The sequence below is a fragment of the Cryptotermes secundus genome, unplaced genomic scaffold, assembly GCF_002891405.2.
Source record: "Cryptotermes secundus unplaced genomic scaffold, Csec_1.0 scaffold19, whole genome shotgun sequence".
Taxonomy (NCBI): domain Eukaryota; kingdom Metazoa; phylum Arthropoda; class Insecta; order Blattodea; family Kalotermitidae; genus Cryptotermes; species Cryptotermes secundus.
In genome coordinates this window covers 1,544,539-1,561,117 of record NW_019729897.1, presented here as the reverse complement: position 1 = coordinate 1,561,117, position 16,579 = coordinate 1,544,539, and the positions used below count along the sequence as shown (strand labels likewise).

Sequence of the window (16,579 nt, the reverse complement as noted above, 5' to 3'; positions counted from 1 at the left end):
AGCGCGCGCGGCTTGTCGCGTCAGTGGGTTTTCAGCCTTATAGTACATGTTCTAAAAGTTAAAATATATACATACAATATAAATAATATACAATTGGCTGTAAAATCTGAAGCCTTTACAACTGCAGCGGCTGTTTCAATACTTTAATATATTTATAGTTAGTTTGTTAAGATTCTATTGGAATCCGAAAAGGTGGCACACAATCGGCCCCCGTCAAAAGAAACAATAAGAGGGACGACACAAACCAGCTTGGTTTACGAATTCCAATAGAATCTTAACAAACTAACTATAAATATTTTAATATATTGGAACAGCCGCTGTAGTTGTAAAAACTTCAGATTTTACAGCCAATTGTATATTATTTATATTGTATGTATATATTTTAACTTTTAGAACGTTAACTGTAATATTGGTTTCTAACTGTATTGATGTAAAGGTGTCCCTCTGAAGATGGTCTTTGAAGACCGAAACATGTAAGGGCATGAATAATTGAAATAAGAAAATCGTAACCAGTCACACTGAACGGAACTACTTAACTTTTTCATAATTAGTCTGTTTACAAGTATGGTTTAAAAACTTTGTTAAATCTAGAAGAAATTTGGTTCGTGTCTTTTGTGCTGCTTCTTTTCAAAGGAAGTTGAGTGTCTGCCACGTCGTGGTTCCGTCGTTTGAAGAGCAGGACTCTTTAATGTCGTTGTCCAGTTGTTCGGGCCTCGCTGTGTTGTTATAATCTTTTATATTGTTACCAGTGTATTTTATTTCAGTTGTAAATTCTGTTATATATATATATGCTGAGATCCATGGCACGCTTCTGTTTCCTAGTTCTTTGTTTCTCAAAATTCTACATCGCGTTTTCCACCGATTATTTTGTAAAGGGCCCATAGTTCTACCATAGTAAAAGCAAACCTTTTTTGCCAAGTTTTATATATTTTAGGATTACATTAATCATTACTGGAAGTTCTTATTTTCTTTAGTACCAGTAATGAGTTTTCGATTATAGTTTTGGTAAATATGCAATCTCTGCTTACTACGGCGTCAAATGGCGAACCTATCTTTTCAAAGCTTGCGTTAATGAAGTAACAAAAATGACGGAAACATAGATGACTGGACTGGCAGAGAATGCAGTTGAACATAATTTGGCGCAAGAATTGTAATCAAAGGATCTAATATACAATTTTACTGACTTAAGAGCTAGGACATCGCACAAGAATATCATACATTGTGATGTTGATTTGAACCTCTGGGCGACCACCTTACTCTAGGGATTTTTCTTATGCTGATATAGCAGATCACCGCTGACAATATGTCAATGTAACATTGACACTAACCAGGTAACAAAACAGCGTAGCTGTTAACTATTGACACACGGACGTTACGTAACAATTAACGTATCAAACGGCAGTGTGACAAATCCGCTCCAATAGTAAGCATACAAAACGACGTGCGAAACAAATTGTCACCTGAAGTTTGGATCTCGAGGCCGAAATCCAGTACAGAGTTATATAAACTGTTTCTTTCTTACGATTTATTTCAGGATGCCGTTAGGTGCTTGTAGCGCCCCATAGTAAAATGATTAGTGGATACAGAAGTGAAAAGTCCATGGAAGGAAGTGATGGAAACATTTTACTAAAAATTTCCGTGGAGGAGAACATATGATGAGTCTTTAAACAATATTTCAAATGTCTAATAATATTGTCACTTGTGTTAGCGACTATTCACGGGGTATAGTTTATTGAATAGATTTATTGACTACTTCCAGGTCGTAACTACAAATAAATATAACACTATTGCTGATTTCCACACTACAAATCACTCCACATTGAAGTCTTCTCAGTCTGCTTTCACTAGTTTTTGCTAGGTAACAACTCTCGACAATGGCTATTCCTCTGCATTGTTTTCACTAGATGTTTCCTTGCAACGAATCAGAAATTAATCTTCTACAGCTTCTGTGCTCACGACTAATACCCTGCAACTGAACTGTAGCAACAGTTGTCTTCAAAATAACTTCTCAACATATACTACGCAGAAAACACAGTCCCTCTTTTGTTGTAGAGATGTGTTCACCGCGCCGTTGCATAGCAACGGTCGCGTAATGGATCAAATAAAAAACACCGTTTATATATGTTGCGGCTTTACGTAGCAACGGCCGCTGTTTACAGAGTCACTGCTTAGCAACGGGTCTATACGCCACAATATGTTGTTTGATGTTATTTCGTAGATTTCACATAAAGACCATAGAATTGTAGCGTAACAGGGACTACAACGTTTAAATGTGAGCCTTGATCTCCAGGAAAGTCGACCTAAACGTCACATGTCATAACGAACCCGACTTGCGTCACGTTTTCGTCGACGCATATATGTCCGAGGTAGATCTGAATTCCGTTATTTTCCTGACTGAATGGTAAATATTCTATCCGTTCTCACGGCAACGCATCAGAATGGAGCGCGGTATTTGCTGCAACATTGACCCTTAATGATGATTCACAGTGTACTTTTCCACTAATAAACAAGGATGGAAATGAACCTTTTGTGTTTATCTCAATAATTACTCTGTTTTGTCCACAAGATATGCCGTGCCCGTCCTCTCTCTCTCTCTCTTTCCTGTTACTCCCTCTTTGGAGTGTAAGACATATGTTAAGCGCTCTGTTTCATTTTAGTTTCAAAATCCTAAGAAAATCAGTAGGACTCCTTGGATGGTGGATCAGCCAGTCGCAAGGCCACTACCTATACAGCACACCACAAACACAGAATAAATGCAGACATCGATGCCTTGAGTGGGATTCGAACCCACGATCACAGTGTTGGAGCAGGCAAAGACATTTCATGACTTAGACCACGAGGCCACTGTGATCGGCCACCATGTTCAGCATCTTTATCACCAATAAACACGTTATGAGTTTCATTCCTGTATACGGGTCAGCCATGGTTACTTTGTATAATTCTAATAACAAGGAAACACGGTTGTAAGAGTAAAATATGAAGTTTATAAAAAGTAAAGATACAGCTATCCCTGTAACAGGCCGCGGAGGCCCATCGGGTTGTGAGATGTTGAAATTCACACGTTTTGTAGACAATCAGCTCACAGATGTCGGTAAGACTGTCAGCCTTACGTACCTGCCGCCCTTTACACCCAAGAATATTCCTGGTTTTCATTTCTGTTAGAGGCTGAGTCGACGCCAGGACCATATCGCGGTTGGGACGATTAGATAAATTGAAAAAAAATCCACCTCATCGGGATTCGATCCCACGACCTTTCGGCTTGTAGCATAGTGCCTCAACCAATTACGCTACCGCGTTCCTTTGGGAATTTCCATGTGAGAAGTGAAGACAGTCGAGATTATTAATTAAGTTGAAGAATTAAATAATTAGTTTAAAATTCCAGTAAATAAGACCATATATGCTGCTGATTGTGATAAGGATATCTGGAGCCCTTAACGGAAATAGATTATTGACGGTAACAGTTCCTTTACTCTCTTAAAGTCTGAGATGCTCTGGGTCTGAATGAAGATTCTGAAGACTTCAAAGCATCTATCTGTTCCGTCAGGCCGGATCGGGCTTCTCTCTTTACCCCTCCACCCCAGCCGCTCCATCGTTCCCGTGATCATCTTCACATTACAACGATCGGGCTCCATTTGTTGACTGTTCTAAGCGCGCTTGAAAATTATTTACTTACTTACTTACTTACGGAGCGGCCTCCGTAGTCTAGAGGTAACGTTCCCACCTCATGACTCGTGGTACGCGGGTTCAAACCCGGCGGAGGTCGTGGAATTTTTAAGGGCGGAAAAATTCAGGGAACAAGTCCTCCGGGAGGGACTTTAAGCCGTGTGTCCCGTGTCGTAGCTTTACGGCACGTAAAAGAACCTCATCTCCACGGAGGTCACCGAGCCAAATTCAAGGACGTTTCCCGCCCAACAAGTAGTCTCTAACACCTCTGATAGATGGGGGAAGCATTATAGATACCGCCAAGCTAGTGGAGGCCGAACTCGCTGGCTGGGTCGGGACTGATGGTACACACTAATATCGGTAGGATATAGAGACTGGTAGAATATCATAGAGGGAAGCAAAATTGACCAATACTGGTCTAAGTGCATGGGGAAACCCACCCGCTCCAATAACTAACTAACTAACTAACTAACTAACTACTTACTCATGGAGCTGAGCCCTTCTGGAGGAGCCGCCAATTCTGCAGCTATTCAAGAATTTCCCAGCATTTTATGGAACCCGAAAGTTCATTACCGTGTTCACAAGAGCCCTCCACTGGTCCCTATCCTGAGCCAGATCAATGCAATCAATACCATCCCATCCTATCTCTCAAAGATCCATTTTAATATTGTCCACCCACCTACGCCTTGGTTTTCCCAGTGGTCTCTTTCCTTCTGGCTTTCCCACCAATATCCTATACGAATTCCTCGTCTCCCCCATTCGTGCTACATGTCCTGCCCACTTCATCATTCTTGACTTGATCATTCTAATTATACTTGGAGAAGAGTACAAGTTATGAAGCTCCTCATTATGCAGTTTTCTCCAACCTCCTGTCACTTCATCTCTCTTCGGTCCAAATATTCTCCTCAACAGCCTGTTCTCAAACACCCTCAATCTATGTTCCTTCCTTAATGTCAGGGACCAAGTTTCACACCAATACCGAACCACAGGCAATATTATAGTTTCGTATATTCTAATTTTTTAAGTTTTTGGGCAGCAGACGAGAAGACAAAAGGTTCTGGACTGAATGGTAGCAAGCATTACCCGAGTTCAATCGCCTCTTAATTTCCTCCTCAGTCAGGTGCGCTTAAAAATTATATACAAAAATTTGTATTCTGTGTTAAATAAAATAAAATTTAGTAAAATTTAGTAATGTATAGTGTCAAATTAATCAAAATATCTTAATCAACGCAGCATTTCTTACGCCTAAGGACCGCTAGATAAGCACCCATACAATCCTGAAACTCACCATGAACACTTCAACGTATTGCACCACCGAAACTTTCTTCAGTTACCTTAGCCGGCATAGCGACTGGCTACGGGCTGGACGACCGAGGGGTCGTAGTTCGAGTCCTGGTATGGTCAAGAATTTTCTCTTCTCCACGTCGTCCAGGCCGGCTCTGGGGCCCACCAAACCTCCTATCTAATAGGTACAGGGGTCTCTTCCCTGGGGGTAAAGCGGTCTGAGCGTGAAGCTGACCACTCATCTCCAACTACTGCCGACGTCAATGAAATGTGCGTCTATACAGCCTGTCCCCCATACGCCTTCATGGCATAATGCTTAATTAGTTAAGCATAGGTACAACTTTACCTTTTCTTACCATTACCTTTATTGATTACTCACTTTTGCATGTCCCACATGAAGATCAGTTTTAGGATAATAAATATACGTCTTTCTCCCCTCCCGACAAGCATACGGTTCCTTAGTGTGGGAATTATATCTTTGGAATTTAGCGTTACGTCATCGTCAGGATTATCGTGTAGTCTGCTGCGTGGTTACGAAAGTTTCGGAAGAATCTTCCACCATTTGTTCGGGAATAAAATGGAGGCTGTAGGTTCCTGAGAAGCATTGGTGACCCCTACTGTTGCGTCACTAACGGGAAGTCTGCAATCCAAATATTCGCCACAGTGAAAGCCTCGCCTCTCATATTATTTTTTTCCTTGGCACTACAGCTCCAATGGGCCTAGGTCTACCTCCATGAACTTCTCTGGTAACCTGGATTAGTCTCATAAATTTTGTATAACATGCCTAACTTCGTATATACATAAGACTTAAAAGTTTTATAACTAATTATGGTCGTAAAAAGATTTATTTAGCGCGGTTGACTCGTTACACAGGAAAAATATTTTCCACCTTGAATGTTGGGGAGCCGGGATAGCGCAGTCGGTATGGCGACTGGTTACGGGCTGGACGTGAGGAGCCGGGATAGCGCAGTCGGTATGGCGACTGGTTACGGGCTGGACGTGAGGAGCCGGGATAGCGCAGTCGGTATGGCGACTGGTTACGGGCTGATCGTGAGGAGCCGGGATAGCGCAGTCGGTATGGCGACTGGTTACGGGCTGGACGACTGAGAGATCAGATTTCGAGTCCCGGTAGGGTCAAGAATTTTCTCTTCTCCACGTCGTCCAGACCGGCTCTGCGGTCCACCCAACTTCCCATACAATGGGTACCGGGGGCTCTTTCCCCGGGGCTAAAGCGGTCCAGGTGTGGAATGGCCACTCACCACCAACTAGTGCCGAGGTCAAGAAAATATGGATCTAACATCCATTCCCCCATTCGCCTTCATGGCGTAGTGCTTGATTAGCTAAGCATAGGGACAAATGTTTACCTTTCATTTTGAATGTTAGAAATATGGTACAATGACCGGGCAGTCTAAAGCACGTAATACCTTCGAATGCTCTATCATAGGGAAAGTGGGTTCAAACCCCACTCAGAGAATTCATGTGTGTTTTCTTCTTTCAGTGTTCGTGTTATATCTGTGCGGTTAAAGCCTTGCGATGGGCCAATCCCCCTCTAAGGAATCTTGTAAAACGTCTGAAGGATCCTTGCTTTGAGGGACTATTTATAAATTGAAACAGGGCAGAAACCCTAATAAAAGAAGAAGAAGACAGAAGGAGAAGGAAGAGAAATAAAGATAAATATGTACATTTTTGGATACATTACGTTAGTTTATTAACCATCAAAATTTGTCACTTGCAACTTGGGAAGTGTTGACATGGCAGACCACTACTCTTTATTTTCCTTTCCTCTAAGTAATTACAGAATGAAAAGAATTTCAGAGAGTGCCACGGAATTTTAGTTCTGATTTTCAAGACATGTATATCTGCTGTCTTGCTGGTTGATCCATCTCAAAAACTATTTGATCGATTTCGACAAAACTTTAAGCTGAGGTTCCGCACTAAAAGCAGTCACGTGAATTTAATTTCAATGTATTCCAGCGAATAACAACTCCTATTTTATACGAAACCAAGTTTATCAGATATGTTCAGCATACAAAAAATTACTGGTAGTACATGACAAAACGAAAATCTTTTTAATGGCTATAAATTTTATTTATAACATTTTTGATATGACAGATATTTAACTTGATGACCCGTGTTTGATTCCCGGCAATGCAAAATTTCCTTCTTCTCCACAGTGTCTAGACTGGCTCTGAGGTCCACCCAGCCTCCTATCTAATGGGTACCGGGGGCTCTTTCTCCGGGTTTAAAGCGGCAGGGGCTTGAAGGTGTCCACTCACCTCCATCTAATGCCAAGAAAAAAAATGCTGGAGCTATATTTCCATTCCCACATACGCCTTCACGGCATAGTGCTTAAGCAATTAAGCACAGCCGCTCTTTGAAAGCGTCGGATGAAGTGACAGCTGAATTTTTCAGAATCATGAGACTGGTCAAAAAAATTCTCCACTTGTAAATTACTAGATTACGATGCCTGGAACGAACTTGGAACAGTTTAGTGTACAAGAAACAAGATATATTTTTTTCCCCTGGTTACTGGGCATGCTGCAACAAAGGGTTCACAATTTGTGACTTGTCACATTGCAAGACAACATCCGATGAGCCCTCCACCAATCAGAGATCACAGGTCCAACTCGTAATCAAAGACAACGGAGGAATGACCTTGCAAGTAAAAGGTAAAGTAAAGTAACCAGCCTCATGCTGGCCTCATGTTATTTCAGGTCAGTATTTCTGGCCTTCGGTCACGGTAGCCGAGCGGTCTAAGGCATGCACCGTCTTCGCTCGCTCGGAAGCCGGGATCGTGGGTTCGAATCCCACTCAGGGCATTGATGTTCGTGAGCGTTTTTCTGTGTTTATGTACAGGTAGAGGTGTTACACCTCAGGGGGAGGGGGGTGAGAACTTAAAAATACTTTCGTCGGTTATTACTCTTTTGCTAACATCTACGTTGCACTCGGCTGCCGTCGGCTGTCTTGGCTAGGGAAGCTCGGGCTCGGTTGAGGTCGGGATGGTTACTAACAGGTGAATCAGAACTCCCTGCGTACATTTTCCAATATGTACACTGTCTATTTACAATAATAAATACATTAAGAAAAAGGCCTGCTCTTATCTGTTGACATGACACTTCTCGCTTAACTCATTCTACCATCCTAGTTTGTGAAGGGGAGGTGCCCTGAAACTGTATNAAAAAAAAATTCTGGCCTTACTAGGCGTTTCTTTCTAAGCAGAGCCCTTTTTGAGGCGTTGTATGTTACCTTCCTACATTGAATTGTTCAAAAATAGTGACAGTCAAATATCTGAATGGTCTTTATGAAGGTACACATATAAAATGTGGAGCCGGGATAGCGTAGCTGGTGTAGCAACTGGCTATGAGCTGGACGGCCGAGGGGTCGGAGTTCGAGTCCCGGTAGGTCAGGAATTTTCACTTCTCCACTCGTCCAGACCGGCTCTGCGGTCCACCCAACCTCCTATACAATGGGTACCAGGGGCTCTTCCTTGGGGCTAAAACGGCCGGGGCGTGAATCTGACCACTCACCTCCAACTAGTGCGAGGTCACGAAAATTTGGATCTATACATCCACTTCCCCACTTCATGGCGTAGCGCTTAATTTGTTACGGCTGCTAACCTCTGCACTGCGACGTTCAAAGTCAACAAACAGCACGGCCAGCCTGAACAAGTGTATTGCATATTTCCTTTATGACGCGATATCAGTTGAACTCTGCTTGTCGTACAACAGTAAGATTCCATCCGCTAATCAGATCGTGACTGCCATGCGAAATGCTATTACAATTCGGCCATGAAATGACCACAAAAGGAAGAGTAGCTAAGCATTAAAGTTTTGTTCAAGCGAATACATGTTCTATGACTGTGAAATGGAAGTTGCTGCAGGTGTGATGTGAGATGGATCAGTTTCTATTTTAACAAATGCAGTGTTTGTGTTGTTTGTGTGGTGTGCCAGACATGGAGACGGCACGCAGGAGGGACCTACGCTATGAGACATGTGGCCTCGAAGAGGTAAATCTGAATTCTCGTCTGCGTTGCTGATTTGTAGAACACGTTGATTAAAAGATAGCTGATAATCAGAGGAACGTGTCACGAAATATAAATATATAGTGTTGAAAATAAGTTATATTGCAAAATTGAAATACCGTTTTAAAGATGATTCAAAATTTAATTCTACCAACATTATCATTTCCTTTAAAATAACGGGAATGACTGAACAGCGTGTAGCTATTTCTGTGACATGTGACTTATGCAGAATTGTTTTGCAGAAATACTGTCTACAAATTAGTGAAATTTAATGAAAATAGTATCGTTTTATTGAAGCGTATTTTTTTTTGTCTGTTTACATTACTGTTCTGTTGTACATTACAATGTCATGTTTACAGATGACGTAAACAGTGTCATATGATATTTATACATAATGTAAACACATTATATCATATATGAAGAAAATAGGCGAAGTCGTTTAAGCGTTGAAGGAGTGCACAAAGAGGATCGCACAAAAACCAAATGGCCGAAAATCAACTTTTCAAAATATCTCTTTCATTTTTCTAATTTATTCACAGGAAATATGAAAAGGTCTGTTTAAAATCTCATGTTGGGTTCATTTCATGGTCATAATCCTCACTCCAGTACACATAAGAACTTGAACAAAGACGATTTTTTTACTGTGAATGTGATATGTAGCTAATTCCACGGAGCTGGCCCCTTCTTGAGAAGCTGTCAATCACGCAGCTACTCGAGAACTTCCGAACATTTTAAGGAACCCGAAGGTTCATTACTGTGTCCACAAGAGCCCTCCACTGGTCCCTATGCTGAGCCAGATCAATCCGGCCCACATCTCCCCATCCCCTCTCTCTAAGATCTATTATTCACCTACCTACGTCTTGTTCTTCCTAGTAGTCTCTTTCCTTCTGTCTTTCCCACCAATGGCCTATATACATTCCTTTTCTCTTCATTCCTGCTATATACCCTGCCGATCTTTCCCTCCTTGATTTGATAATTCTAATTATACTTGGCGAAGAGTACAAGTTTTCTCCAACCTCCTGTCTCCTCATCCCTCCTCAGCACCTTGTTTTCAAACACCCTCAGTCTATATGTTCCTCCATTAGTGTCAGAGACCAATTTTCACACCCATACAAAACCACAGGCAAAATTATAGTTTTATATATTCTAATTTTTTAATTTTTAGACAACAGAGGAAAATACAAAATTTCTGGACTGAAAGGTAGCAAGCACTATCTAAATTAAATTTCCTCTTAATTTCCTCCTGAATCAAATTTTGGTTTGTTACTGTCGTTCCCAAATATTTGAACTGCGACACATTTCAAAGCATCTGTTAGCCATATTTATATCATGATTTTGCCCCGCGTTCTGGTGGCGAGACAGCAGAATATACTCGTACTTTGTTTTCTCTGTGTTTGCTTCTAGACCAACCTCATTACTTGCGTCAATTAAAGTTTGTGTGGGTTTTCACGGCATCTGTGTTATCACCCAGTAGATTCACATCATGAACATAGACCAGCAGTTGATGTGTCCCGTCTAGTTTCAATCCCACTTCGTCTCCTGGACATTCCTGAAGAATCCTATATTTTGGAATGTAACGTCTTGCAGTCCGGTACCGAAGTTTCGGTTGAATGTAGTGGACCATCTTCGTCGTCAAGGACAAGTTGAGTATGCAGTGAGCAGGGCATATGCTGGGGTGGCTTCTTTCTTCATGGTCTTAAATTGTTTGCTCTCGCTTCAACCCTGAAGATGGAGGCAACAGGCCTCCAAGACGTCCGTGACGTTCTGCCGGACAACATAGCATCATCCCTGAGGCGAGAAGGAGCCGGGGTAGCGTAGTCGGTATGGCGACTGGCTACCAGCCAGACGACTGAAGGGTTGGATTTCGAGTGTCGGTAGAGTCAAGAATTTTCTTCTCTCGAAATCGTATAGACGGCTCTGGGGTTCATCCAACCTATCTAATGGGTACGCGGGGCTCTTTCCCCGGGGGTAAAGCGGCCGGGGCATGAATATGATGACTCACCTCCAGCTAGTGCCGAGGTCAATAAAATGTGGATCTATACATCCACTCCCCCATACGCCTTCATGGCGTAGTGCCACAGGGACAAATTTAACTTTACCTTACCTTCCGAGAGGAAAGGATTCTTATGATCTGAGTAGCGAATCTGATGAAGTGCAATATATAGCTATGTTGTGACCTTCAATTGACTGATGCTCGTACTGAATTTCGTGGTAATCGGCCGTCCTAACAACACTCGCAGCCATACGAATATCTCTTCACACGTAAACTAATCCAAATTCTGTGGAACTTTACAAATAAATACACGATGCTTGTCTGTTCGTAGCCGCAAGTGGCTTCTTTCGTAAGTCGTAGGCCTGCAAATGGGATTCCTGCAAGTCATATGCATAAATCTTTCGGTTGTCCAACTCTTGGTTATTGAAACGAGACTATGATGACAATGAAGTTTCAGGGTAAACCACTCTACGTCCTATTTTGTTCTCATGCATTTCCTGCTTTTATGATGCGCTCCATAAACCGTGCGTACGTGTGTAGGCCTGTGTGTATATAAATGTATGCATGTGCTTGCAGAGTGTGTATATGCGTGTAGGTGTATATGTATGTATATCCTCACACAAACAGGAATGAGAATGTAGAGAACCTCAAATCTTACATCGATGAGCACAGTATGAATTCACGGACAGGAAGGAGCGTCTCACATCCTTTGGATGCTTACTCTTTGATATTTAACTTAGTTACTCCTTAGGTTCCTGTTACTCGTAAATGAGATAATTTTAATGAAGTCTTTGTATATTATCTTTTTTCCTTGACACTACAGCCCCAGTGGGCCTATGCCTACCTCCATGAACTTCTCCGTTCACTTCGGTTTTTCTAGATCTTACACATTCGGTAGGACTTCTTGGGCGAGTGATTAGCTCGTCACAAGGTCTCTACCTGTACACAAACACAAAAAAATGCACACACGCAAACTAAACATCCATGACCTGAGTGTGATTCGAACCCACGATCCCGGTTTCCAAGCGAACGAAGACAGTACATGCCTAAGACCGCTCGGCTACCGTGACCGGCCTTATATATTATTATTAAGACAATTTTCGGTTGCTAAATCAGAAATGAAATAAATATATAGACAAATTGAGAATGACGATGTAATTAGACAAATTAAATTTTATGACATCCAGAGGATGACATCTGATCAAAAGCATAATCGTGGACAACAAAAAAGAACATATTAAAAGTCAAGATTCTACTTTTATTATATGAAAAAATAAAGGAAGGTGAGGGCTGTTGCTGAACGCTGTGAAAACAATTCATATGAACATGGGTCCGGCAATGCTTCGATAATGATTTGGAGACTTTAATGCACTCGCGGTAAGAGCAGGACTGTGGGAATTCGGATATAACCGTTACGTACGCTAGGGATCTATGAAGTAGACGCGAGTTGGGAGTGGAAGATGTGAATAATTGCTTTGTCTTCTATCTCTGTCACTTTCTACATTCAACAATGAAACACACAATTATCCCGGTGTTCCGTACAGCAGTACGACATTAGAACTTCTGTTACAGCAGTAACTTCAGCAGTAGGTCAGTAGACCTTAAGTTAAACATTCTTAGACAGCCGTTATTAATAAAGAAATGTTTTGTTCAAGAATGAACACAAGAAGTAACTAAAAACAAAGTTTTGAAAGAAGAAAAAGGCGTAGCTATCCCTCTAGCAGGCAGCGGAGGCCCATAGGGTTGTGAGACGTCGAGGCTCCCACATGTGCTAGACGGTCAGCTCACAGATGTCGGTGAGGTTGTCAGCCTTACACTCCGGCCGCCTTTTACACCCCAGAAAGATTCCTGGTACTCATTTCTGTTTAAGACAAAATAATCATTATGCTATTCCAGTCACAATAGGTAACATTTGTTAATAGGGTCAGAGTAGGTTCTCAAAATGATGCTTCTGCTCTCCTGTCTTATTCTGACGATGCATGGATGCAAGGACGGCCTGAAAAATGCCAGAAGCCTTGCGGACAGAAGTACAGCCATTTTGAACGCACTGCAGCAGTTCCACTGCAGTGTCCACCGCTGCCATGACACTTATTTTCATATTTTTATATGAAACATAGTGGCTATGAACGAACTAAATATATACAATTTAAATAACTTAATTCAGAACAGTAAACCCAACTAGATTCATGAACCTCGATGCATTCCAAAACGGTTAATGGAACGTACAGATGAAGGAGCAAGACCCGTTGGACGCTAGAAATTACCCTGGAAGGATCGACCCATGAAATAGAGAAACAGAGGGGAAGGTCCAGACCTCGATGCTGATGACGAAGGAATTATAGTCCTTAACCTGAAACTCTGAGAAGAATTATCTTCGTTTTTAACTTAGTATAATGCAACTAATTTGAAAATCGAGCCAGTTTTAACTAATTTGTTTGCTTTAACATGAGAGACAATTAGACGGAAGTTCTGCTACAAAATGGTGATTTCATAAGCATAAATAACATGAAAATATTCCTTTCGTACGTCACAGAAAACACATTACGCCTCCGTTAACACATCGACCGTTAATGCTGTGTAAGGGGAAACCCCTGTTTATTGTGAGAAGCATCCGAGAGACACAAATGCACTGTGTGAGCATCCTGCAGACTCTTAGTGTCTTAAAACGAATGGTACATATAGAACTACTGGGCTTTAAAGGGATATGGGTTTTATAATTCGTCATAGGAACACACAATGCTCACGAAAGCATTGAACGTTGTAATTTTGTGATCACTGTGATGAATCACCAGATTCCATAACCATTGGTTAGAAAGACCTTTAACTAGACTCATATTTAGTATAAGCTTTAATACGTCTGTAAACAAAGCAATTATCGGTTGTGCTTAAAGAAGTTTTAGTTATTTGTCGCTTAACGACATGACATTTTCTGGTGACTTCCTTAAATGCTGGCGATAATAATTATGATATATCTATGATATCACGGGAAGGAAAACAGATAAACCGCTCCCCACATGAAACAATAAGTGTCTTATGGGCTAGCCCAGTGTCAAGCCCATGTGTTGTTGAAGGAATCTAGCCACAACGCCAAGTGCGTTGTCTGGCCAGGTATAGGTGCCTGCCACTTTTTATTTCTTTATCTGGGTTGTGGAATTCACTCTTGACCTAATGGAATCTATTTCTTAACAGTATGAAATTAGGTAATAATATAATATATAACCTGAAGGCCTTCTCTGAGTTGCCCAGCCTGAGGATTGTGGATATAATATTAAAAGAAAATCGTTAAAATTCGCTAATATCACTTGACACTGTTACAACTAACATAGCAGTTTGCATAACATTACAGTAATACTGTACAATGCACAGAAATTATGATATCTTTTTGAGTGATGCTGTGTATAGTGGCAGATGGATACTGTCATTTCGGAGGAAGTTGCAGTTATGTGTTAGCCGATTCCATTTGTAAATGTTCTCAGTCCTTGTAAAGTTCTGCTGGTGTACATGTCAAATAGGTGACATTCATATCTGAAGCTCTTGGTATGGCAGTAGCATCCGAAAATTTTCTGTTGGCCTTTTATATATATATATTCCAGTTCTACTGATTTATTAAAGGCACTATACTCTTTCCATAATTCGGATTCAAGAACGCTCCAATAGACCTGTTTTTCATGTCAGTTATTGTCGTTCCTGAGATGTTACTATCTCCTGAAGTGAACTGATAAAGACGAAAATGAAAGCCTCATGACAACTTTTAACATGTAGGAATTCCTTTAGCAAGAAATCCCTTATGTGCCTGAAGATCTGCGACAGCTGTATTGTATTGGACACTTTCCGGTGTCTGGGAGATGTTCAATATACACGATGTTTTTTTTCTTCCCTGACACTACAGCCCCAGTGGACTTAGGCCTACCTCCATGAACTTCTCCGTTCACTTCGGTTTTTCTAGATCTTACGCATTCGTTAGAACTCCTTGGGCGGGTGATCAGCTCGTCACAAGGCCTCTACATGTACACAAACACAGAAAAACGCACACACATAAACTAAACATCCATGCCCTGAGTGGGATTCGAACCCACGATCCCGGTTTCCAAGCGAGCGAATACAGTACATGCTTTAGACCGCTTGGCTACCGTGACCGGCGGTCGCCTGTATTTCGGGTGCTTTTTTTCCATGAAGTGTGCGCAATAAGAAGCTTCCACTGAGTTAAGTTTCCAAGACAAACTAATCGCAGCCATAAAATATACGAGTATATGACGTTACGAAACGTAATGCCCAGTCTGATAACGAGCCTTCTTCTCCTTCCCGTTGGTGTCAATATCGGCGAATTTGAAAAAGTCAGAAATTGCTCATTTTCTGGTGTGTTGTATGCTCCGACCTTGACGCTCAGGCCGAGTTTGAGAATTCCACGAGAGAAATAAATAAAACGAACGCTGCTGGTAACTCTTAATTCAAACATGTTCTGTGTTTTAGTGCTAAACGACCAAACATTACTTACATTCCAAAACTAGAGTAAGGAATTTTTAATTGAAATTACGAGTAACAAATTTGATTTTAGTGGCATTTTGGGCAGATGTTTTAAGGAGAGGCTTTATAATCGCTATAGCGGCTAGCTTTTGGACTGAACTACCGGGATTCAATTCTCGACAGGTGTAAGTAATTGTTTTCCTTCTCCATAGCGTCCAGACCGCGTCTCTGGCACACCCAGTCTCTTATCCAATGGGTACCGGGGGATCTGTCCCCTTTAGTAAAGCGACGGGAGCTTGAAGCTGACCACTTACCGCCATCTAATGCCAAGGTCAATGATGTTGGAGCAGCACTTGACTCCCCTGTATGATATCCTGGGGTAGTGCCTAATTAATGAAGTATGCTGAATAAAATTACTTCTATAGTCTAAATATAAGGCAAGGAAAGGAACTGGTATTCATAGCTCACAGGTTGGGACTGCCTTCACTGTCTCAAACAAAATGCTTGGAATCACACAGTTCTGGCCTTGAAGACTGGCCGTGTCTCCTTATAATATTCCCTGAGACAAATCTAATTAATATGAAAAGCGACATAACTTGCTGCATGTGTCACGTGTTAATCCCAGCAGCTGAACTATGAAAGAAATAAAAGAGAAAGGATACAAAATACAACAAAGGAGGAAGGAATAAAATAAGTAAGCAATCATGAAAGAAATAAGAAAGCAAGAAAGAACTGGATGAAAGAAGGTGGACAAATGTTCCAGACGGAGAACTGGACGGAAGTGTTTTTGAAAGTATAAATGGGCCGTTTAAGATCTGGCCTCTGGACTCCGATGAGGAGAAACATGGAGAATTTTGGCGAAAAGTAGCAGGGCAGTTGTTGAATCTGCATTGTGGGAAGGCGGAAGAGTGACGTACTGAGTTAAGGCCATGTCATCAACCTTATACCCTTCAATTTTTTATCTGAATCACTGTCCATTCGGTTTAAAATGAGCAGGTCTAAAAATAACCCGGACTCTTGGTAGGTAGATGAGTAAGTATGTTAGAAGAAAGTACAGATAGATAGAGAGACAGATGGGCCGATGGATGGAGCAAGGGGAAGAAGAATGAGTTGTACAGGTAGAACAATCATGTTTAATTTTTAAAAAATCCCGG

The 16,579-nt window shown here is 41.5% G+C and overlaps 1 protein-coding gene across 3 annotated transcripts in view; it reads left to right on the top strand.

Annotated features, from left to right (window-relative positions):
• The window catches only part of LOC111865707 (organic cation transporter protein), a 69,727-nt gene that overhangs the window by 9,637 nt on the left and 43,511 nt on the right, over positions 1 to 16,579 (top strand). Inside the window, exon 1 of one of the 3 annotated variants that reach the window (XM_023853934.2) lies at positions 8,676 to 8,953. The exons of the other annotated variants lie outside the window; for them this stretch is intronic. Within the exon in view, the coding sequence (XP_023709702.1) occupies positions 8,864 to 8,953 (90 nt within the window). The 5' untranslated portion in view covers positions 8,676 to 8,863. Of the gene's footprint in view, positions 1 to 8,675; positions 8,954 to 16,579 lie in introns of those variants that run through there. 3 annotated transcript variants of the gene reach the window in all.